The sequence below is a fragment of the Pleurotus ostreatus genome (assembly GCF_014466165.1).
Source record: "Pleurotus ostreatus strain PC9 chromosome Unknown scaffold_5, whole genome shotgun sequence".
Taxonomy (NCBI): Eukaryota; Fungi; Basidiomycota; class Agaricomycetes; order Agaricales; family Pleurotaceae; genus Pleurotus; species Pleurotus ostreatus.
In genome coordinates, this window is record NW_023503160.1 from 3379187 (window position 1) to 3402297 (window position 23111).

General features: G+C 51.0%; 4 protein-coding genes across 4 annotated transcripts; 1 reads left to right on the forward strand and 3 right to left on the reverse strand.

Moving 5' to 3' along the window:
* Positions 1 to 11722: 11722 nt before the first annotated feature.
* On the reverse strand, positions 11723 to 13514 carry PC9H_008239 (uncharacterized protein; the record flags this gene model as incomplete). The annotated part of the gene is made up of 9 exons (XM_036777753.1): positions 11723 to 11764; positions 11818 to 12030; positions 12085 to 12254; positions 12303 to 12467; positions 12518 to 12665; positions 12790 to 12918; positions 12975 to 13030; positions 13087 to 13351; positions 13401 to 13514. 9 exons carry the CDS (start codon positions 13512 to 13514, stop codon positions 11723 to 11725), a joined length of 1302 nt encoding a protein of 433 aa, XP_036631373.1.
* Positions 13515 to 14581: 1067 nt separating this feature from the next.
* Positions 14582 to 15606, reverse strand: PC9H_008240 (uncharacterized protein; the record flags this gene model as incomplete). Its single annotated transcript, XM_036777754.1, has 4 exons — positions 14582 to 14950; positions 14999 to 15067; positions 15124 to 15362; positions 15411 to 15606. The coding sequence occupies 4 exons, from the start codon at positions 15604 to 15606 to the stop codon at positions 14582 to 14584; spliced, it is 873 nt and encodes a 290-aa protein (XP_036631374.1).
* Positions 15607 to 16754: 1148 nt separating this feature from the next.
* PC9H_008241 (uncharacterized protein) lies at positions 16755 to 18319 on the forward strand (the record flags this gene model as incomplete). Its single annotated transcript, XM_036777755.1, has 9 exons — positions 16755 to 16796; positions 16864 to 16959; positions 17016 to 17062; positions 17122 to 17329; positions 17382 to 17434; positions 17509 to 17604; positions 17679 to 17829; positions 17915 to 18111; positions 18175 to 18319. 9 exons carry the CDS (start codon positions 16755 to 16757, stop codon positions 18317 to 18319), a joined length of 1035 nt encoding a protein of 344 aa, XP_036631375.1.
* A 1169-nt stretch (positions 18320 to 19488) lies between these two features.
* Positions 19489 to 21590, reverse strand: PC9H_008242 (uncharacterized protein; the record flags this gene model as incomplete). The annotated part of the gene is made up of 10 exons (XM_036777756.1): positions 19489 to 19686; positions 19742 to 19921; positions 19980 to 20060; positions 20111 to 20224; positions 20276 to 20595; positions 20645 to 20689; positions 20744 to 20792; positions 20846 to 21078; positions 21130 to 21184; positions 21519 to 21590. The coding sequence occupies 10 exons, from the start codon at positions 21588 to 21590 to the stop codon at positions 19489 to 19491; spliced, it is 1347 nt and encodes a 448-aa protein (XP_036631376.1).
* Positions 21591 to 23111: the final 1521 nt, after the last annotated feature.

The window sequence follows — 23111 nt, forward strand, 5'->3', positions numbered from 1 at the left end:
CCCGAACCTCCGCGCTGCAGTCTGCGGTCTACTGGCCTGCGTGCACACTCTCTCGGACGCCCCATGCGCTTGGCCCAAGCGAAGCCACCGACCCCCCTTCCCCCTTACTTGTTCCCCCTTACTTGTTCCGCCTTACTTGTTGCGGTTCCGCCTTGCTGGTTCCGCCACGGCGCCTTAGGCTTGTGGGTCCTGGAGACGCGGGGTGCTTCTCGCAGCGTGCTACTATCATGATGGTACTATGCTACTACTGGTATACCACTGCTGCTACTGCTACCTGCTACTGCTACTGCTATGCTGCTATCCTTCTATGGTGCTACTGCTTGCGTAACCTTCGTAACGTTGCCAAGTACCGGTGGCTGGCTGGTGGCTGACGTGGTTCTGGCTTCTGGTACGTCCGGTACTTGGGGCTTCTGGTACTTAGGGCTTCTGGCTTCTGGTACTTAGGGCTCCCGGGCTACGTCGGCGGCTGTGCCACGTCGGCGCTGCTCTATTCCCTAGCGGCCGCCACGCACGCACACCACGCCCGCCATGCACGCCATACGACCATGCACCAGCCAAACCAGTCAAACCAGTCAAACGTCTACGGCGACGTGGCGACGTGGCAGCACCAATACTAATACTAATACTAATACTAATACTGGTTAATACTGACTAATACTGCTTAATACATACTTGGTACTTGGCCTACTGAGACTGAGACGGAGACGGAGACGGAGACTTGGAGCCGGGATAGCGGGATAGCGGGCTAGCGGGCTAGTGCGACACGTTGCCATACGTGTATGGTGTATGGTGTATGGTATATGTATATGGTAGACGGCGCATGGTGCGCTGGATTCTGGCTAGATGCTAGATGCTAGTTGGTAGTTCGTAGTTCGTAGCTAGTAGTTGGTAGTGGTAGTTGGTAGTAGTTGGTAGTTGGTAGTTGGTAGTTGTTAGTTGGTAGGTGGTAGTCGGACAGGGCGTATTGTGGGGCGTCGTGGCGGACACGTACGTCTTTGCTTCTTCTTCGTTGCTCCTTCTTTGCTTGCTTCTATATGCTACTGCGATACCAGTGCCGTTTGCTGCTTGCTACTTGCTGCTTCGTGTGCTAGAGGCCGGCTGTCTGCCTGCGTGGCGGATGCTATTACGCGGTTACACTATTACGCTGTCAGTGTTACGCTGTTACGCTGGCCGGATTGCACGGAAGCAGCTCGGTCTAGGTGCTCAGTACTTGCTACCTTACCACCCTGCTGCCTTGCTGCCTTGCTGCCTTGCTGCCTTACTACGGTCTGCACACTGCGGACTATATTATTATGCTACTCTCTTCTGACGAAGTGTGAGCCCGAGTTAACGGTGCGATGGTGCTGTGCTGTCTGTGACGGACGAGCTGCGAAAGTGCAGAAGTGCAGAAGTGACGCAGTGATACGGTGATACGGTGATAGCGTGCCCTTCTCTTCACCTTCGCACCGGGGTTACTGGTTTTTACGCGTTGATTGAATGATTAAATGAATAGTTGAATTCAGGTTCAGGTTCACGAGACGAGATGAAAATGGGACCGGAGTCGAGACTCGGTGTGTATATGGTATATGATGCGTGCCGCAGTGCGTGGAGCTTGTAATTATAACAAGACTCGTGAACGAAGAACGAAGATACATGCTACCTGCTACCTGCTAACTCTGTTCGCGAGCTGCCAGCGGGGCCGTTGGCTAAAATTAACATTAACATTAATTAAGCAACAAGCTGGTTGCTGCGATCTTCGGGATACGGGGTGTGTGGGTGCGTGGTGGGGATTCTTCCTTCTTCCTTCTTCCTTCTTCATTCTTCATTATTCGTTCTTCATTATTCATTCTCGGGCCCGGGTCCCAGATCTAAGGATGATGATGGACTCCCGAGACTCGAGCCGCGCGCGTGCACGAGGCAGATTGAGATTGGAGATTGGAGATTGCTGATTGCTGATCGGGGCGATAGATGCGTAGATGGATAGATGATGGGCAGGGCTGCGGTTCGGAGGTGCTGCATGGAAGGTCTGGGAGAGCCTGAGAGCCCGAGAGCCTGAGAGGGGGAGGGGGAGGGGAGGGAGAGGGAGAAGACCGAGAAGGAGAAGACCGAGAAGGACGTTGAAGTGGGACCTGAATATTTGAATATTGAATCGCAGGCGTAGCGGGTGACTGATTTCGATTAGGTCGTAAACCTCGAATCGAAGGAGAAGTGAATCGGGTGATAGTGGTGCTATGGGGGATCTTAGGGGACACGCCACGATACCAGTGTGTGTGCGCGTGCGCACACGCATACCCCGGCCATCGAAGCTCCACTTCACTTCTAGGGCTCGAGCTCGAGGCCCCAGCCTAGGGAGGGAGCGGTGGTATTGACTAGGTTACTTCCGACCAGGTTCGGCGGCCATTAGACGACCGACTGAGATCAATACGTGGAATCCTGAGCGCAATCCCGTCTCAGTCCCAAACCCAAGCCTACGCCCAAGCCTACGCCCAAGCCCAAACCAAAGTTGTGACCCAATCCCAAGATTCCCTGGAGGCAACTACCTCTGAGCCTGAGTACTGAACAGCCTACTTATCCTATTCGACCGCGAACTCGGGGAAATGGATATTCGGTCGAACGGGTACACGGAGGACGAAACAGAACTTTGTCCGAACCGAGGTTCGGTAGCGGTATAGCGGTCGCCGTGCTTCAGGTAAGAGTAAGTAAATACAGTCCTTGACGGCGCGGGCATGCGCCATGATCGGCGTCGGCGTCGGGCTCAGAAGAGCGGAGTTTGAACGACTTCTCCTTGATGAAGCGCTTCATCCATGACGATCGTACTTCCTGTATCCTACTGGATCGGCTCTTGCAGAGTGCCCAGCACGTACCGCTGCTATTGAGAGAGTCGAGACCCGAAGAACGCTGAGTAACTGATTACTGCGCGGATGACATCCGTGGTGGTGGTCGTCGACGGTGCCACATGCGCATTAGGTGCTCGTGCATATCGCGTTCCTGCCCGTCCCCGCTCTTCTCTGGCTTCTCTGCGGAGGCGCAGGCTCTTCCCCGCTTTTGTGGAGGAATAGAAGAATGGAAGAATGGTTCATCCCTAACCCAGTTTCGCTCAGCATCCACATCCAATCCTCGAACGCGTCGATACGCCACCATTCCGACGTTTCCGCCCAATACTCCATAAGCACACCGCTGCCGGCCTTGCTTTCTCGTTGGTACGATGTTGGACGCGAACTTGCGATCCGGTATCATATCCTGCCCTGCATTACCACAGATGCCATACTGACAGGAGCCACGAATAACGAACCGTTCACGTCGCTTCTTTACCCAAGTTCTCAAATCGCCATTGCCACCGAAACTCTACGTGTTCCCCATGTTGTAGTGATGCACTCAAGAGCGCACGACCCCCCTTCTGCCCCCAAAACGATCAATTACGCCGCACACTACTTCATACTTCATACAGTGCGAGATCCTTTGAATTCGCGTTCGCAGGCAACTCACTACCGCCGTTCATCCCCAAAGGGTGGGACTGCTGCTGCGCTATCCGCCAAGGTGATAAGGGGAAGATCCCTCTGTTCGTTTGTGTGCCACTTCTTCAGTGATCTTCGTTTGAACCTTTGAGTGAATGGAGAGGCAAGAAGCGAGAGGTCGTTCATGGGAGGAGATACCCCCACGGTCTGAATAGGCCTGTTGAGTAGCCTCATAATCAGGAAATCTGAAAGTGAATGATGCGTGCCGGATCATTCCAGAGCCAGACACGCATTTAGTGTCGGTATTATGCCGCTCCCTCGTGATCAACGAGTGTCTTGACTGAATGGTCTTCTTCACTATCATCGTAATCAACTTCGTTGTGAATCCGGAAGTAACACGATAGACCGGCCAACGTCCAACAAGTCAGTGTCAATCCATACACCCTACACCGACCCAATACAGTCCCACCCGTACGCTTTACAAGAAAGCGAATACTGGCTCTAATTCGCTCTATATGTATTGGTGAATACCTGTTTCTATAGCCATGACGTTCGACATTAGATCCCGTCTACCAGGCTTCCCCCCACCAGAACACCGATTCTCGTGGACAGACAATAACGAAGTAGAAAGCTAATGTCATCGGAGACTATCCATCCACCAGTCAGCGTGGACAGGAGCATGTACACCCCATTATCTCGCCTGTCCACGCAGAGACATACTGTATCAGTTAAATAGCATTCATGCAAGCTCAAACTCAACGTCGATCTACTTCCCCGCATTCACAAGCTTATGCATTTAATGATCGAGCTGCCGAGGGCGCTCGATCGAGTTCATGTTGTTCGCTCCACTCGACCGATCGTCGTCAACGGAGGTGGAGTGTGATACTCTCTCATAAGCCTCTTGATCTATCACAGAGCGTGGCGCTCCTCTTCCGCTAGATTCTCTTCAAGGTACGTTCTCCCGATGACAATTCAAACGGAATTCAATGGAATTAACCCCTAAATACTGTAGTCATCTGGAAAGGGCATTGAACGCACCGCAATTGGGTGATGCTGGGTCTTCTAATCGGGCCATAAGAGCATCGGCCGCGACGCTTCGTACCCCGAACCATTTAATTATCTCCCATCCGAGGTCTCGATCCGCATATCATAGTGTTGGACCCAGGATTCAGCGTCCCTCAACGACGTTGTTGAAAGACATCAAAATCAATCAAACATGTATTCTCAGACGCTCCATACGGTTTCGAACATTTGACAAAGCCGGCATGATGTTCGAAACATCGAAGACAACATTCAAGGGTCTCAGGCATCCGATAGCGTGAGGCCCAAGCCGTAATCTTCTGAAATGTTTCGAATGGGCCAACCATTCATTTGAACCTGTCTCCCATTGAGCGGGGGTTCTTGAATCTGGATTATCCTCCGAGGAATGGTTCCCGATCGCAACAAAGCATCGGATATGTTCGAAGTTGGGTTCTGTCGTATATGGTGTGTTCGCCATGTACGTGTGATCATAGGTGTCAAATTAACACTCCGGACGCATGGGGATTGTACGACCATTTACTCAGATTTGATGCGCAACGATGCGTTATGACTTGTCTCTGTGTGGGTGCCGAACGTCGAGCAGACTCACAGAATACAACGCTCTATACATATCCAATCTAAGTATACATGCATCCCCTAAAGTAGTGTGCATTGAGTCCGCTCTGTCCCCTTTCAACTATCTGGATGCTTCACTTCACACGACCCGTCATCAGGTTGAAGAACTAACGTATACGCACTGTGGAAGTGTTATGCGTTATTCATTCGGACCCAGACTTCCTTCCCATCATGGGTGCCACAAACGGAGATACTGTGTGAGAATTCGAAGTTCAAGGGGAATTTAATAGTGACTTGTTAGACGGTGGAGAAAGAGAAGGATGGAGATGGGAGATGGGAGATGGGGATAGGAGGAGAGGGGAGCCGCGGATTGCGACATGGTTTGTATCCCGTGGTGAACGGTGTTTAAAGGAGAAAGGAATTGGGGGAGTCTCTTAGACTAGTCTCGAACAAATGCTCGTTGCATTTGCACTGTACATGCCAACCGCCATTCATACGAGGGTACCAAAATTTGCACTGATTATCAGCAAGGATTAACGGCCCAAGCAACCGGTTGCGAACATAGTCAACCATATATATCTCTTCTGTTGGCGGCGCAGCCGCTCCACAAGACTGTGTCAAGCCTTGAATCAGGATCTATCGCGTATATGGGTGGCTTGTATAACAGGTCCAGTATTTTCACCGTGTGGTACAATGAATCTATAGTCACCAGTGGGCGATTCTCGACGGGACGGGAAGCAAGCATTTGGACTCTTTGGCAGCCCCACATTGTCATGATCGCTGATGAGCTCACCGATCAGTCGATCATGTGGGATCGAGCGCCGACGGAACACCCTGACGGTGCGTATCTGTTCTGCAAAAAACATATCAAAGCGTTAGAACATATGTGCGGACATGAGGCGGCTAGGGATTGGCTTATAGCACCGGTGTTAGTCCGGTAGATGCCAATTCCGCATACTAAACTGCTCCAATAATACAATTATTCTTTTTTTTGACAGAGACACTCACCTGGCATCAAGGTCGAAGTTCTGTAGCGAACATGTTGGAGGCGTGGGTAACCGGAGGATGGGAGATGCGACAGCCAAATAGAGGAGCATAGCCGCCTGGACGAATACTGGTATGCTTTAGATCATCGATCAGTCATACGCAGTGCTGGGTCGATCCCGGGATCTAGGTGAACCTGAACATCCAGCCACCGACCCTTGGCGTCAACTCGTAAATGGACGAGGGATGCGTGCGTTCCCTGCCCATCCCGCGAGCCTGAATTATGCGATAACAGCCATCTGGCGAGCAGGTAGTATGACTTGTAACAGCTGGTTGCACGTTGCTCTTTGACTGGAGGCTCGTTCCTGTCCGAGGACAGTTTGAAACACAGTCGGATTCGTGCTGTACGCATATGATGTCGTTCTAACGAGTCGAACCTCAAAGTGGGTTTGGATGGGGCACATGGTTTGAATATGGCGGAAGGATTAACGTTAGCCGCTTGTGCCCGAGGACGAAGGTCGGCGTCTGACCGAATCTCCCCTTGAACAATGGCGAGAAATTTGAGCAAAATGTCACGAACAATTCCATCAGCGATTATCAGCCAATCGGGATCGTTCAATCCGAACGACGGATGCCTTTTGATCGCTGACTAGGCACGTAGAGCCAGATAGAGCGACGGGTGGGCATCATACACCACAGGGTAAGCTGACTGTTAGTCTGGTTGAAATAACAAATAACTCAGCATTTATCTAGGAGTCATTGATGGTGGTACGAATAGCACTAGCCACGACGTAGGGTGCAAGCTGCTGATCGTCACCGGGCGTGTGGGCCTTAGATCCGTCAAGCAAAATTCAAATTCTCGGAGGCAATTCAATGCTCATACTAGCATAGCCACTCGAAAGCTGACTGCTTTTGGAGATTTGAACATTGGTGAGCACTGAACGTAGCTTATTGGTCTAGAGATAAAGGAGAGTGCCTAATCTACATTTTCAGCGAAGGATGGAGAACCAATCAACATACAATACGCCCTCCGATTCGCTGCGCCTCCTTTCGTCTCGGATTCCACCGACAGCCACAAAAGTTCCAATGATGCCAAAGCGACCGGAAGGCCCCACTGTGGATTGGCTCATCAGCTCATCCATATCAGCCAATGCGGCATTGTCGACTGCTGTTCGACTGTCGGGGAGTTGCCCCTGGGCCCATCAACGAAGAGCGGGCTACGAATCGAGGGGTTTCTTGTCGGAATGTACGGTGAGACGTTGCTACCAAGATTTCCGTGCCGCCGCCGAACTGCTTTCCCGACATTGACCTTTGCGAGTCTGCTAGATACCGCGAGGGCCGTCGGTTGGAAACAATTCGGCTGATTCTGACAGCATATGCCAGCGATACAGCAACGGAGAACTTGTCTAGCCACCATACACCATATATGCATCAAATCTAGGGACTCTTGCTGGCTGTGTCCCGCGAAACGCTCAAGGCGCGGGCGATTGGTGGCTTCGGGATGGCGGGTGCTAACTCCGTACTAGCGTCGGGATAGCGTGGATATCAATCAAATCACCGGACCTCGCGATCCCATATCGAATCGCAATAGGCGCCTGAGAGTCGAACTCCCTGCCCTGATTGGCCGCCGCCGCCGCCACATCTGAAATATCCTATCTACGTCTTCTAATGCTTAAATGTGATACACGTTCCCACAGTCAATAACTCGAACGCCGCCTGCTTGGGAAGGTAACTTTGTCGGCCGGTGGCACTGACAAGGCGTCAATGCGATACTAATCGATACCGCTGATCAAGCTTGTGCTGAATCCCACTGGCAGCGCGCCTGATGAGGGAAAGGCCCAAAGGCAAGGGAGCGTCCTTCTCCGACATTGGCTGCAACTTACTTCTTTCTTGCTCAACAATGACAGATGCCATGGTTTAGTGTATGGCGTCGGCATCAGACCAAAAGAAGATAGGCCGCCGCTCACGAAGGGTACTACTACGTGGTCTACGCCCCTAGTTTCTCTAGTTCCGCTTTCGTCGCCGAAACTGGGATTCGGATGCTGGCAAAGTGGCTCTCCTTTCGTACGTAGAGTGGTTTGAATGCCCGAAGGCGTTCGCCGCTTGTGGCTTAACATTGGATGGAAAATAGTATGATATCCTCTAGCAGGCTTCCCTGCTATGCGTCAGTCCATTGTCATCGCTTTCTGGAAGCCACAGCCGCCGTGATGCCAGCCGATTTTGGGGTTCCGTGCGCTGGGACTTGTGCTTACGCTGTGGTATATCTTTGATATTGCCCGCCTAACTTTGTCCGTGCGGTATCGACAGCGGAGGCCATAATATTCGCCCGCTACGTGGAAGTACGGTTTCATGGAACTATTCAAAGTAACCGGCTAGTGAGTTTCCTCTGTCTCGTCGGGATTCCGTAGGATTTCCTTGTACCGTTTCTCCCATGAGCCCCGTTACCTGACGAACACTCCGATAGGTTCCATGGCCAGAGCCCTTGCCCTTGAAGTGACGAGCAATCGAGAGCACATGTGCTATTTTCTACCCCTACCCCTCTCGCAAACCTTTTGCTTCTCTCGAAGGCCAGATCAGTTATGGTTTGACAGATTCCGACGGGCATAGTCTTGCTGGATTGAGGTACGGAAATTCGTATCTTCTCGCACTACCCCTACGTTTCCTCTTTGCACTGGGACGTTTCGCAGATAAGCTTGGATAATACGCCCGTGCGGCGTGAAGACCCATCGCCGCTGTTCGGGTCCCGGAATGGGCCCTCGGACGTGTAATCTAGTCCTCGAAATACTGTCCTCTTCATCGCCCATCTTGGGTCAAATGACTCCTCGATTTACCTCATCCTTTGTTACTTCCCATCGTCGAGCATCCATATGGCTGATGCATCAATTCGAAGCCTTGTCCATCGGCTATTGGTTACGACATTCCTCGCCGATGCCACCATACTCCAATTGTGCACTAGTTCAATGCCATCTGGTTCCGGGGTCAATTATTACAGTGGTTAGCCCTATGTATCGAAATATTTTCCGCCGTGCCATTCGTCTAAGTCTGTCAGTATTAGACGGACTGGGTATTCTATTTTCCAGAATCCCCACAGGCATCTTCCGCTTCCGACGTTGCCTCGAGGCTTAAAGGTTCCAGACCAATCCATGCTAGGCTGGAAAGACGTATGTCGCGGGCTTCGATGAAAGTCTCCCTGAAAAACAACTAACAAGCCGCGGAATATGAACTTCGCCTAATATGGTGCTCTGGTACAAGCAACATTTTGCATCCGCGTCAAGTGGTCGATCTGGAGGCGGAGACAAATTCATTTGAGGCCCCTGAATTTGTCTTTCTCGTCCGGGATTCCTTTGCCGATTGCGATCAATCCTCGCCCAGCGATAGCGGGATCGTTGCTGAACCGTTTCATTGGTCGTTTGATAACGAAATAACGAACGTTCGGTCAAAAAGTGGGTGAGGCAAACTTTTCGGTATGATTTGATATGCTTACAGGGGACTTTCAGGGAGACTTACAAGTTTCGTACTAGCGAGGTTTTGTTTACTCTTTGTTTGGATTTCAGGCCTATGTGACATGTTTTCTATCAGACTCTCGCTATCCTTGCTGTGCAAGTTGGCAATTCCACCCATTGACGGTGGTATTGACATGGTGTTATTGACACTCTCCAACATTTACGGGATTGTGCCCATGCTGCCAAAGTTTCGTAAAGTCCACCAGGCCAGTCGAATTAATAAGGTCATCAGTTCAATGGGCAGGTACTCGTCTCAAGGATATCCGAGCGGGACTCGCGTATTTCTTTCAAGGCTCCCGCTACAATGGATCGACTTTCAGAACGTCGATCGTACGGGGTACCTTGATGCCGATTGTCGATCGGAGAAGGAGTGAAGCTCTGGGACTCATCCTCCGTAGTTGCGAGTTGAACGATGAATTCTTGTTAACAACTGACGGTATATTAGTCCTATGCTATGCGTACATATCTGGTTCTCGGAAGCTCGAACTAGTCCTTCCTTCAAAATTGGGCTATTGGGATCCAAAGCAATCCTCGGCCTTGCGGTCCGCCACATGACGGAGGCTCGGAACTTGTGGCGTTATAGTTCCAACTGCTTGGTTCGCAGATACCGCAAGTTTGCAATTCGACCCTGCGCATCATCGTGGGGTTTGTGCGTTTGAGCTTGTGGCTCCATGCTACTTGTCTGGGCGATTAATTAAGCAAGGTACTCACTGAATCGCGTACTGTAACTCGTGCGTCGGGGAATAGGTTGAAGCCCATTGACTTTGAGGTTCGGTATGGTGGCAATGGGCATCCGTTCGTATTGGCTAGATAGAAACTTTGATGAAAGGCCAATGATCGACGAATGAGAATGCCAAGGCAGCAGGTCGGGCTCGTCATCGTCCGGCCTTCAGTGGCACGGGAGTTTGCGGTCAGTAGAAGGTTCGTGCACCGTACCGTAGACAACAGAAAACGGTGCGGCCACCTTGACATCCTGCAGAGGCGAAGGACTCTGAAGTCCAAGCATTCGTACTGCCGAGACGATAACGACACCAATAGAGAGATTAGATCATTTATGCTTTCAATATGCTCTCAATCACTTACTACCAACGCCCACGGCTCTCCTTTGCGATCACCGCACGGATATCTTGGATATTCTTGAGTATTCTCCGATGTGGCGAAGGGGTGGATGACATGAACTTGAAATCCTAGCCCGTATCATCGATGTGGTGATCGCGATTTCCCTTCAGTTCGTGATTAGAAGGTGGGGTTGAGGGAAAATGCTGACCCTCGACGAAGCACACATTGATTTGAAGAACGATCAGCGGCATCGTATGTCCATTACGCATGGGTATAGCCCGGGCGTAACCTAATACAAGCGACTCTACCCATCGGGCAAGTTTATTGAAGCTCGGAAAATCCGGACGAGAGGCTTGCTTAGAACTCATTTCATCCATCGTGTCTTCTGAGTTTCTGACCTCGACGTGGCAGTAGGCAGTACTAGCCCCATCGCTGCTTTTTTCGCGAAAAGTTGAATGAATGGAATGGAAATACGAGGATGCCCAGAAGGCAATGATGACCTGTGTGCGATAACGATTAGCTTGACTAGGTTCTAACTGATGAGAAGCTCTACGAAGCTGTGCCCCATGGTTATAAGCAGAAATATGACGGTCCTCATTGGTTTGTCTCTGCGATTGTCCCGGTCCGATGGGATCCAAGCGCCATAATAGGTGTGCTCGATGACCCGCCGTGTGCCTCGTCAATCAAGAGGACCAAAATATACGGCACAACTAGTCTTCCTGGCATCACGAGTACTATATTGGCCCTTCAGCGAGGATTTGTTGATGATCACCTCAATACCCCCTTTTGCGACAATATAACTGAAAGCGACGAAACATTAAGGCGCTTAAACCATCCTAATTTTACTGAGCTGTCTTCATGTAGTTGTTCAGTTGGAGAAAAAATGGAAGAGGTTTAGAATTCACCGTGTCAGCGTCCCAGCCAGACTTGACTGGAAACAGTGTGGTAACGTAGATATGTTGTATCCACTTGACATTGCTTCGTTCTCAGCATAAAACCATTGGAGGGACGGCGTATTCATGTTTGAAATTGGAATAGATACATCCGCATGCGGGCAGAGGGGCAATATGAGACAGAGTCCGGTTGAGACAGCAAACAACGAGTTCGAAATGGACAATGGAATCATCCGAGCGTGGTGGTACCCCGTTAGACATACCTAGTCTTCTCGACGACCACGACTGGAACATTCTGCGTGATGGATGAGAACGATGGTGCCACAGTGGGAGAGTTTGTACACTTACCTCACCACCCTCAAGTCGCACGCGGGATGCACGGGCCTTGGCTCTGGAGTTCTTGATCATCTTGGAGACCGCGAAAAGACCGAGTAACAAGACGAAAGCAAACGCGCCAGCGAATGCGGACTGGATGTCGTTTCCGGTAGCGGCCTCAAGGAGGCCAACTGACTTGCCGGAGCAAACTTGACGCCACTCCTTGTTGCTGGTAATAGCTGCGTTCTGCAAGCGGTTAAATTACATGAAATCGAATTTTCAGTTTGATGTGTCGCATACCTCGGCACGATATATGAACTCCGTTACTGGGATGTCTGCGTGATGGCCGAAGACATGGAGGACTTCCCAAGCGCCTGCGGTTCCGTTCTTGAACTTGAGCCTGATGAAATCACGAGATTCGGGAGGAGGACCGCGACGGAGCTCGATAGCGAGAGCGGACGAATAGTCAGCTTTGATCATTGTGAGCAGATGTAGAAATGGGTTTTAGAAGCACATACGAATGGCGTTGAGTTGAGGGTGGTCTTTGATGACCTCGAATTGGTGAAGCAGAGAAATGAATGGTTGGTAAGTAGTCTGGATGAGCAAGAACTGGAGAGGGTCTCCATTGAAAGCAATCCGCTCCAGAGAGCTGATAATCGCGTGCAACACCGTACGACCAGCGACTAGAGAGGGAATCAATGGCGTCGAAAATGCAAGTACCAAAAGGGCGTACTGTTGCCGATGCCATTGATTTGGTCGTCTGAGAAGACACCAGCTTCGTGCCAGTCGGCATAGCCTCGAGCCTGCTCAACGAAAGTAGGAGGAAGACGGTGAGCATAAGTTTTGTTGTGGGTCAACTGAGTGTTGACGAAATCGAAGATCTAGGTGGAGAGTAAGACGGACGTCACGAAGAATGGAAGATTGAAGTAACAAACATTCCACTAGAGAGAAGAAAGTCAGTGAAATCTGTGAAGTACAGTCATTAATTCATTGTGATATACGTACGCTATTTTCCAATGTGGTGGGACGTCCGAAGACGAAGTCTTTGACGCTGGCATAGAAGCCGGCGGCTTCCTTAGCCTTGGTCTTGAACGCGTCAGAGGCGTGGAACTCTGCGACATGTTGTTGGAATGCCTGGATGAGAGCGTGAGTTTCACAGTGGGTCCAACCCGGCGAGATAAAAAACTCACAGGGCAATCGGTCCAACTTTCCAAAGAACGGTCGTTTCCTGGTTCGACAGTTTCGACTGAATGGCAAAGAATTATGAGTTCCTTTACTGCGTGAACGAAGGCAAATACTCACCTGGAACGTATTGGTAGCCGCCGAGAGGGGCGATGACAGTGGTCTCGTTAGCAAGAACAATCTTGTTCTTCGGGTTGGGGGGGAATAGGCCTTGGAGGAGAGCGATGGCAGAGTCGAAGACAACAGTTCCTTCGCCCCCGGCTTTGACGCGGACCTTCACTTCATTGTTATCAACGATTTCGGAGCTGATCCCTTTGATGAAAGAGGGAGAGGAACTAGAGAAGTAAGTGGAGCGAAGTAAGGCGCCCAGTTGGTGCGAGTCAGCCTAACAGGCCAATTAGAGATATATGTCGACATAAAGTGGATTAAAGTACCTCGCCGAGAGCGGTTGTCTCCGTAGCGGAGTAGGAGTAAGTACTAGGATCTTGGTAGTACGCGGTGCGATCACCGTTGCGAGCGAGAACGACGACGCCGAGGATTTCAGACATTTTCGAGGATTCGACTGGAGAAGAGTTGCTGTGGGGCACTGGGGAGAAAGGCATTCCGAGCGTTGTTTATAAACGAGTAGAAATGAAAACGATGCTGGGGAGAGGAGGTGACAGCAAGAGGTTGTCGACACCTGGATGCTAGCGTACCGTGCATTTTGACTTGCGCAGTGGCGTTGTGACCGGTTCTCTACCGCCGATGATCACAGCGTGCACAATGTGAACGGGCTACACGTTTCCAGGTCATGCCTGGTGGCCAACGCATTGCCGTTCATTTTGGGTTCAGCAATGGAAGTACTTGGTCTCGAACAAAGGCCAAAGCGTTGCGCCCTCCAGTGAAAGGATGTTATAAACTGAGCTAATCATCTAAATAAGGATTAGAACAATAATGAAATGAAGATAAAGTAAAGCCGCCGGATACCATGGTAGTTTCGTTGATGATAGCTTTGGAGAAATTACGCGGGAATCGCGTAAGAGTTGTGCACGTTAAGGCGTGGCCGCCAGAACGTGCCGTGATCGCACGAATCCCGTGCGATGCTGATCAGTGTTGGTGTGCTTGGATAATGATAACATCTGACAGACACGAGGCTGCAGGGAGGGTGCCTAGCAAGGATAGTCTCCAACTCTTTCTTGGGATCGGTACTCGAACACGATTAAAGTATAGACAAGGGGTAGATAACCTTGCGGTGGTGGGAGAGGTTGCCGTCTATCCGGATGAACGACCGAGAGGTCTGTGAGAGCAATGCGTTAGAACGTCAGGGCCTAGGCAAGGCATCTCAAGGAGCGCAGAGACAGTGGACCGTCCCTGTGGTGTTTGGTTCTGGGAGGAAACTCAGAGGCACGAAATTGACAATGTGCTGCCGAACAAGCATTTAATGAATGCAAATGAAGGAAACGGGTGATTCCGTCAGGTGATACAGAAAGTACAGCGGGCAGGGCAGTGAGAACAAGGCATGGATTACAGGAGCTCACCTCACGAAAGACGTGCTCTACTTCTTCCTTTTCCCCTTCGAGCCGGGTCCCTTCGAAGGGGTGGATACACTCACCCCACCATCGACACTGGCGGCTCCTTAAGTTGCTCCGCCTGCCCCGGTCTTTCTGCGACGACCTTGGAAGAAAGTCGATCTCTCGCTCTTCTTGAGCCATCGCTCTGGATCGGGGGGAGGCGTCACGCCAGGGACAACGCCAACTGGGACCCGAGACCTTCTAGGCTTCTTGGGAACATCTTTGACATGGACGTCGGGTGATTCCATCGAGGTCGATGGGGTAGAAACCTTGATCGATTGCGCCAGTTGTGACGGGGGTGGGGAGGACTCGAGAGAATTGGCCAGCGAGGATGGCAATGTGCCCAGCACGTGCAGAAAGACTGCATTAATGAAGTCAAGGTGGATTTGTGACGCCTGCAAGTTCGTTAGCACATCGGAATGTTCTTCGGAGTGCTACACTTCTATTAGATTGGCCAAGATCGAACACGAGGGGGAGCCCACTGGATCAGAGGTATCTAGTAGCTGCGAATATAAATCGCACGCGGCCTGATATGATCCTTGGCGATAGTTCTGGTACATCAACAGACCATGAGCTGGGCATGGATACATGATTGTGGGGAACGCACCAGTTGAGCTTCTAGATGGACCACGCCTCGATGTCCCCCTTCCTCTAGAGACTCCAGCAGCTCCACAGCCTCTACCTCCCGTTGTAAGCGGTAAAGTGAGTACGTGCGCTCGAAGGCGTATTGGTTTTCATCCTTTCCAGATTTGATGAGTTCCAAGGCCGCGTCGTACTGTTCAGTTTGGAGTAGCAAGAACAACTTTGTCTGCCGCGCGTCGGGGTCAGCGGGCTCCAGCCGCAAGACTATTCAATACACTTAAAAGATGAGTACTATAGAGATTGGGTGCCCACTTTTGTCGCAAGTCTTGATGGCGTTGCTGAAATGACCGCCGTCGATTTGGGCGCAGAGTGATGTGAACAGCCGTTTCAACCTTTCCGACGCCGGTATAGCTTGCTTGGATGGGCCACGTTTGGACTTCTTCACCGACGATGGGACTTTTGAACTTTTCGCGGGCTTGCTAGATGTCTGGGGCAGCTTGGACGCCATGTCATTGCTGCGCTGAGAAAACTGGGTAACAACTCCCGTGACGCGTGTCACTTTACTCCTAGCCCCTAACCACAGCTTTCCCTCCCTCTTTTGAGCATGCCCTGTTACCTGAGTATCGCCTGCTTGTACGCAGCTAGTTCTTCATAATTCAGATAGGCAGATTTTCTTCAGCTGACACTTTTGATGGCACAAATATCTAGTGCATACAGGAACATGAGTTCGATAAACTGCTGCTGTAGGCTCCTAACCACCTCCTAAAGACTGTCCCTTTTTCAGTTTGAATCTCATCATTCGGCACCTGCCAGACTGGCGTCGTTCCGCGTCTTCGCCCCAACCATTTTTAGACACCAACACCTCGTTGTAATAGGTTTCCTATTTTCCTTTCCCGACTATGATATAATCTACTATGAAAAGATGAGCAATGCAGCCCGCACCGGTCTAAAATGGTACATGATTTGTATTTCTATAGATGTTTGCTTGTTCCTCTCTCGCTGACAGCTGTTCTCTAGGGCCTGTTCATCAACGTCTTAGGAGTCGAAATCTACGTATAGTGCACCGTGCGTTTCGAGCGCATCTTCATAAGTAAGACCGCTTTTACCTCCTGCAAATAGTGCGCATGACTACAATGCCCATCAAAAGAAGAGTTCATGAGCTGGGCTGGGCGCCGAAGCTTGGGCTTGAGCTGGTTCCATGTGCTACAACGCACCCACCACTCTCTCGTGCTGGATTCCAGTGCGCATGCGTGACCCACGCAAACACATCCACTCGAATGACCGATTGCCTAGGGCCCGGGGCTCTTGACCAATCAACATTGTGTTGAACTCGCAGCGAACGAGGATGTGCCCCTAAGGTATCTGGCATCTCGGAGAGGTAAGCCAGAGCGATACTGCACATGCGGCCCGACTTTGCTAATGCCCATAGATAAAGGTACAGGAGCAGGGGGTGGCTTATCAAGCACACTGTACGCTGGCCTTATTCATCAATGCTTCGCCTGCTTCTCACAATTCGTCATCTCTTGTCAGTATTTCATGGAGCACGGAGCATCAATATTCCCGCTCTAGTACTTTCGATACCCACTCAAGCTCGGACCATAAGTACACCCAATTGCCAGTGACCCATCCCACTGCTCCAACTGTACCGCGATCATTATGGCCCTTCCTACTACCACTAAACAATTTATTCTCCCAAAGGTCAGTGATTTGTGGAAATGTGTAGTCGCCGTGCTTAAGCCCGCATATGGCCTACCCTCGTCTTTAGCTCGGATCCTATGACTACTTGACCCTCTCACAGGGCGCGGTCAGGCCGCCGAAAGCCACTGAAGCTCTCATCAGAGTACATGCAGTATCGTTGCAGGTAACGCACATTACTGTTCTGCACGTATAGAATCTGATCGGACCTCCGTAAACTAGTACCGTGATTTGATCATCGCCAAGAATCAATATCCGCTGGGCAAAAGGTACACATCCCTTCACTATATCGAAGGATGCTCTTTCTCTAACCACCTCAACTCGTCAGTGCGGAGAACCTTGTACCAGGTTCTGACCTAGCGGGCGAAATCGTTGCTGTTGGCGAAGATGTCACTGCTTTCAAGGCTGGCGACCGTGTCTGCGCCAATTTCTCTATCAGGCATCTCGACGGCGACCCATCGCCAGAGACTATGGGTGCTTCACTTGGAGGGTCTATACACGGTGTCCTGACGCAGTACATCACCCTGCCGGCCGAGGTTAGCTAGATTCACCAAATTCACCTATCGTCTTCTTGAATTCATCACGCAGGCGCTCGTTTCAATCCCTGAGCATCTATCCTACGAGGAAGCGTCGACACTCCCGTACGTTGTTCCCGCTCGCCTTTTGCGCTCTCACCAACCATCTGACTTCGGCCAACTTTCCTCGCTTGCTTCAGCTGCGCCGCTTTGACGGCTTACAACGCCCTCCTGGGACCCGTCCCCGTCAAAGCTGGTGATTTCGTCCTTGTCCAAGGGACCGGTGGTGTTTCGATGTACGTATACCGTAACCACTTGTCGCGTTAGGTTCTCCCACTTATATATGTACTTGTATCGTCGGCGTCTACAGATTCGGCCTGCAATTTGCGGTAGCTTCCGGCGCAACCGTCATCGCGACCTCGTCCTCCGACGAGAAACTCAAACTCGCGGGCGAGCTCGGTGCCAAACACCTCATCAACTACAAAAAGAACCCGGAGTGGCAGGAGGAGGTCAAGAAAATCGTGAGTGCTTACGACGTTGCTATGGAGACCCTTCGTGCACCGAGAAGGTAGATCGTGACAACGTGCTCACATCTCGCCCTGATAGACTGGTGGACGTGGCGTCGACCATGTTATCGAAGTCGGCGGACCCGGTACACTTCTGAAATCTATACAGTCAATCAAGCATGCAGGCTGGATACACATCATCGGCTTCGTCGCAGGCGGTCAAGATAGTAGCCTCGTAGGTCCTATTATAGGAACAGCTGCCAACCTCCGTGGTATCCTCATCGGCTCCGTCAGACAGTGCGTGTATACCCTTTTCTTCTGCGTATCACTACTGATTCCACTATGCATTCGTGCTTTCAGGTTCAAGGACATGAATCGACTGATCGCAACACACAATCTTCGACCGGTTATCAACAAGGTTTTCCCCTTCGAACAAACGCCTGAAGCGTACAAGTATTTGGAATCGCAGGCGCATGTTGGAAAAGTCGTCATCAAAGTGTCATGATTGTATCTCGACCACGTAATGCAAGCAACGCAAAAGTTGAGATAATTTGTTCGTGGTCCACCTACCTACGCTGCTGCCTTGCTAGCTGGCCGTGGAATGCGGTAAGACTGACAGACGCGATCGAATCTGCTATCACTCACTCACTCGATGCTATGGACTCGAATACATTGCTGCTCTTGTTATTACAGAAGCCAGGCAGACGCAGTGGCTGATCACCCGTCACAGTGTTATCTTGGTGGGTTCACCCCTAACTCCTGCTGGACCTCCATTCGAGGAAGTAAACTCTTCAGGAAAGTAGTCTCGAAAGATGACCAGACGTGTAGGGGTTGAACACATAGTACGCCGTTCAGAGTAAGAGAACGCTATTGATATTTACTTCCGTGTGTGATTTCCGTATGACGACCTCCCGGCATCCGCGTCGCGTCGCGATCGAAGTGGCCGTGCTGAAGCATCCATTTGTTAAATACGTATTTTGCTTTGTTTTAGTAGAGCACATTAGATACCTAGCTGCTTCACGTTCTATCCCCTACGGCTCCTGGCTTGGTACGTACCTCACGCTCGCCCTTCTCCCTAACTAATAACCCGCCTTTCTCTCGCCGCAGGGGGTTGGTCTGGCCCATCGGTGAGTACACGCCTTCGTCATCGTCCCCGCCGTTAGCTTGGAGGGAGGATGGGAGGGCACTGGCGCTCGCGGAGAGCACCGTGTGGAGGGGAGGGTGTTACGGGTATCCTGGGTTGTGAATGTGTAGTGTTGCATTGCGAGGATGTGCCGGGTTGAGATGGGACACTAGGAGAAACCGAGTGCATCCTTTTGAATGCTTGCACCAGTAAGTGCGTGACTTCGGAGTAACTATTACGCCCACAGCGGCAGCGCATACCCAAGAGGGACAACACAATTGACACTCATCGTTGTTAGGTTCGACGCCGCAGTTGCATTGTTACTGATCGTCTCGTAGCACGAGTAACTCAAGTCGGAACCGCCTGGTATGATAAAAGTCAATAGCATCAATTTCATATTGATAGCGAGTGTGCCCTGCAAGATACGATGTAGCATAAATCGTGAGCGGCCGTTGCCAGAATTAGGGAAGGTACGAGTCGAGCAAAGTAAAACATAACGAGATAAAATATAAGTCCAGCGATGGGTGAAACACGCAAGATGAATATCTGGACTACAAGTTACCAATAGTTGGCTTGATAACAGACTTCAGATCAGCCTTCAACTTCTCCTTCCTTAAGTCCTCCACGTGAAGGACGGCTGCAGATAAGTGATGCATAGACTGGGGCCAGAACTCGTCATGAGCAGCGGCGACGCTATGAGCGGCAGCTTTGACAGCTTTCGCAGTATTGATTTTCGCAACTGCAGCTCCCTGTGGACGACCATTCATCAGTAGGGTTCGAAGATCGCTAGGCTAGACTACGCACCGACTGAGGAGGGTCGGCCTTGATTTTATCGTCTGCAGCAGCGATAGCATCTTGGTAGCTCGGGTCGTCGTTGAGCCAGCTACCTCGCTGCTTATCGAGGAGGATAAGAAGGTCTAAGGAAGATGTCGTGGTGATTTCACTCCACGCGTCCTTCACATGCTGGACCCACCCATCGGCAATCTACAACGATTCAGGTCATGAGCTCACAATCGACGTGGAACGTCGGACTGCCAGTCACCTTGTCAGCCGCTTGCTGGTCTTCGCTCGTAGTCTTCGTGCTGTCCCCCACTAAGATCATGTAACTCAACATCAATCCGCTCTGGTGGTCTTGTCAGTGGTTTCGACTTAGGGCGGAGGACCAGGTCTTACCTCGGTGTTGATAGCGTCGCACATTTGGGCGAAGACCTTCGCAACGATGCGGCTGACATAGAGCTCCTTAATCGCCTTCTGGAGCTCCTCCTTCTGCTCTTTCTCCGAGAAGTACTGCACAGATATAAGACGAATTTTTTCATAGATTGTGCTGGTATTACTCACGGTGTATACCAAGATGAATCCATCGGACAGTATGCCTACAATGGACAAGAAGCCGAGATAGCGGCTCGCGTTTGCAGCGTAGCCTGCGACTTGTTCGGTAGCTTCAGCCACGGATTCTGTATCCCAAGAGGCTGTGAGGTTTATCTCGTGGTGGGTGAGAACATGCTGACCTTCGACCCATCGAGCGGCGATTGCTGCTAGGTTAAAGGCCCGTAGGCCCGCCTCTACACCCTCCGTCACAAGGGTGACAAACGCGCGGGCGTACGCGCGCAAAACTTCCATCAGGCTCGCGGCGCGCAACAGGATAGCAGTTTTGATAGCTGCGGACGGTAAGTACAGCGTAGGGCGCGGACAGAAACCCTGACTAACACCCGGCGATGATACCTGACGACAGTGCAATCGTGGTGATAGCAACTGAGAGAACACGGGTAAGAACACCATCTGCAGAGTATACCACAAGAAACTCACTGATTGCGATTTTGTTATCCTTCTCCGCCTTGGCAGAGTTGTCAACAAGCTAAACGACGAGGATGAGGCCCATTGAAGAGGAAAAGTAATGGCAGCACGTACATCCTGATATTGCTTCTGTTGCTCGGGGGTCAACGCGGCTGCAAGTTTGTCTTGCAGCTCAGAGAAGCTGGCCATGCCATTCTTCTCGAGATACTCATTGATATAGGGCACCATACGGTCGTCTTGTTTATCCATGGCGTCCTTCAACTTGATCGCGCTCTTCTGAAGAGAGACGATGTCGTCTTGGAGCTGAAGGGCGCGGTCACGGCGAGAGACGTTGTCGGGGAAGAAGACTGCAAACTGTTGAGTCGGCGATAAAAATCACCAAGTAATTCACGACGAACCCATGATTGTAGAATCAAAAGAAGCTGTTGACGCGATGCTTGTCGAGAAAGATGGCTTCCAATGCTGAACAATATCCAATTTATATCATGAGCATGTACAACGGCGCCACCTTATTCTATGGCTTTTGACACATAAAACACCACTGCCGCGAACGGTCGGAATGGTGGGCAAACGATACCGTCGGTCGGTGGAACATTTAGTGGCTGAGCGGGTTTTTGCCAGATCCAGTTGTGCGCGGTCCCTGTGGAACTTTACCCCAGTTCGATGTTAGTACAACTTTGCATAGACGACGAGCTCCCGCATATCGGAAGTCGATTTCACCGAAGGCATCCCCTGGCCGGCCATAGTAACCGCAGAGAATGTCGTCGACCCTTCCACTACCAAGTACATAGAACTGCTTGCATCCCTTGGCCAGACCGCCATCGGCGCACCCATAGTAAGTAGACGATGTATCCACCATTCCGAAGACAGCGGCGAGTCAATCAAGTCAATCCTGCCGTCGTGGTTCAAAAGCGATCATGAGCTAAACAGATACGTTGAATCCATCTATCGTTTTGAAACGAAGCCTTCAATTAGAGTGTCGAAAGGAGTGGATGCACTTCTTGAACGTTGTTGGTCTTGGAGTCTGAGGCGCAAACGAGAAATTTCAGGATGTTTGCGTCGAACAGGGGAATTTTCAGGAATGTTGAACGAATAAAATAATGTAGAGAGAATAACTTGAAGTAGACAATACCGGTATTGCGACGAACCTCATCGGGGCAAGCCGATGGCACAAGCCGCATGGCTTCTAAGCGTTGGGTGGCTGTGTAGGCAGCACTTGCTCAATTACCAAGTCACGTCCCCGCCCCTTGAAATCGACGTCGGCGCTGGTATGGCAGAGTGGACGGACTCGTCTCTCCCAGATGCAACTCAACTCCCGAGAACAGCTCCCAATCTGCCGGGGCAACCAACCCAGTTTCCTCAGACTACTTTCCTTTTTGCATATTCCGCTCAACACGGCTTCGTCAAATGATCACAATCAACCATTCCACGGTTGTCTATGACCGCTACGGTGTATAGGATGTACTCCCCTCGCTCGAGGCAGGGTTCGCTGGCCATCAGATTAGTATCGCGGTCCCTTCGCACTTCAACTGTGAGTGATTTGCAAGCCAATCCACCGCCATGTCTCATTACGCCTAGAGAGACGTAGTTGATGGCGAACAGGAACTACGAGGAAAGAATCAACCGGCATCCACATGATCGACGTGCCTGTTAGGCACGATAACCCACCCGTTCTTCTGCCGTTCCTCTCGCCGTTTGGCTCTGCCAATAGCGCAAGGTGTCGTGACACTCAAGACTCTCTTTGACCAGAACCGTCTGTTCATCAGTATCACCAGAGGTCGATCCGAAGAGCTTGGGTGACTAGTCCTATCACCTAGTTATGTCCTACGGGAACTTCTTCCCACGTTCTTCGCAGCTTGTGTGTACAGGCTCCCCCACGGCTCGTGGGGGTGAACCTTCCGCTCCAAGATCTCAACAGTGACCGGTCAGATAATCTACCTGAGTTGATGGATCATTCAAACCGATAATAGGACTTGACACGCAGTGGCCTCTCGCCTTTGCGATGCCAGTATACACGGAATCCAGACAATAATAACTCCAGAAAACTATAAGTACGTACCTTCTTCTCTCACTTCTGAATCGCAGCTCACTCATGTACGACCCAATCAAGACCAGCTTGGGTGCCCTCCACATCTCGTCAGGCATATCCGCCTTCTTTCTGGGCTGTCTCGTCCTCCAAGCCTATCGATACTTCTCGGACTACCCACGCGATTCGAAATGGATCAAGTCTTTGGTGAGGCTTCTTCTCCCTTCTCACGACTGGAAGGCTTGTACCCACTTGCACCCTTACGCCGCTCTCTTGAGATTGCCCTCATGTTGTACGTCTTCAGAGCCTCAGAAATTACGACAAGCTTGGTTGACGTTCCCTAGGCTGTCGGAA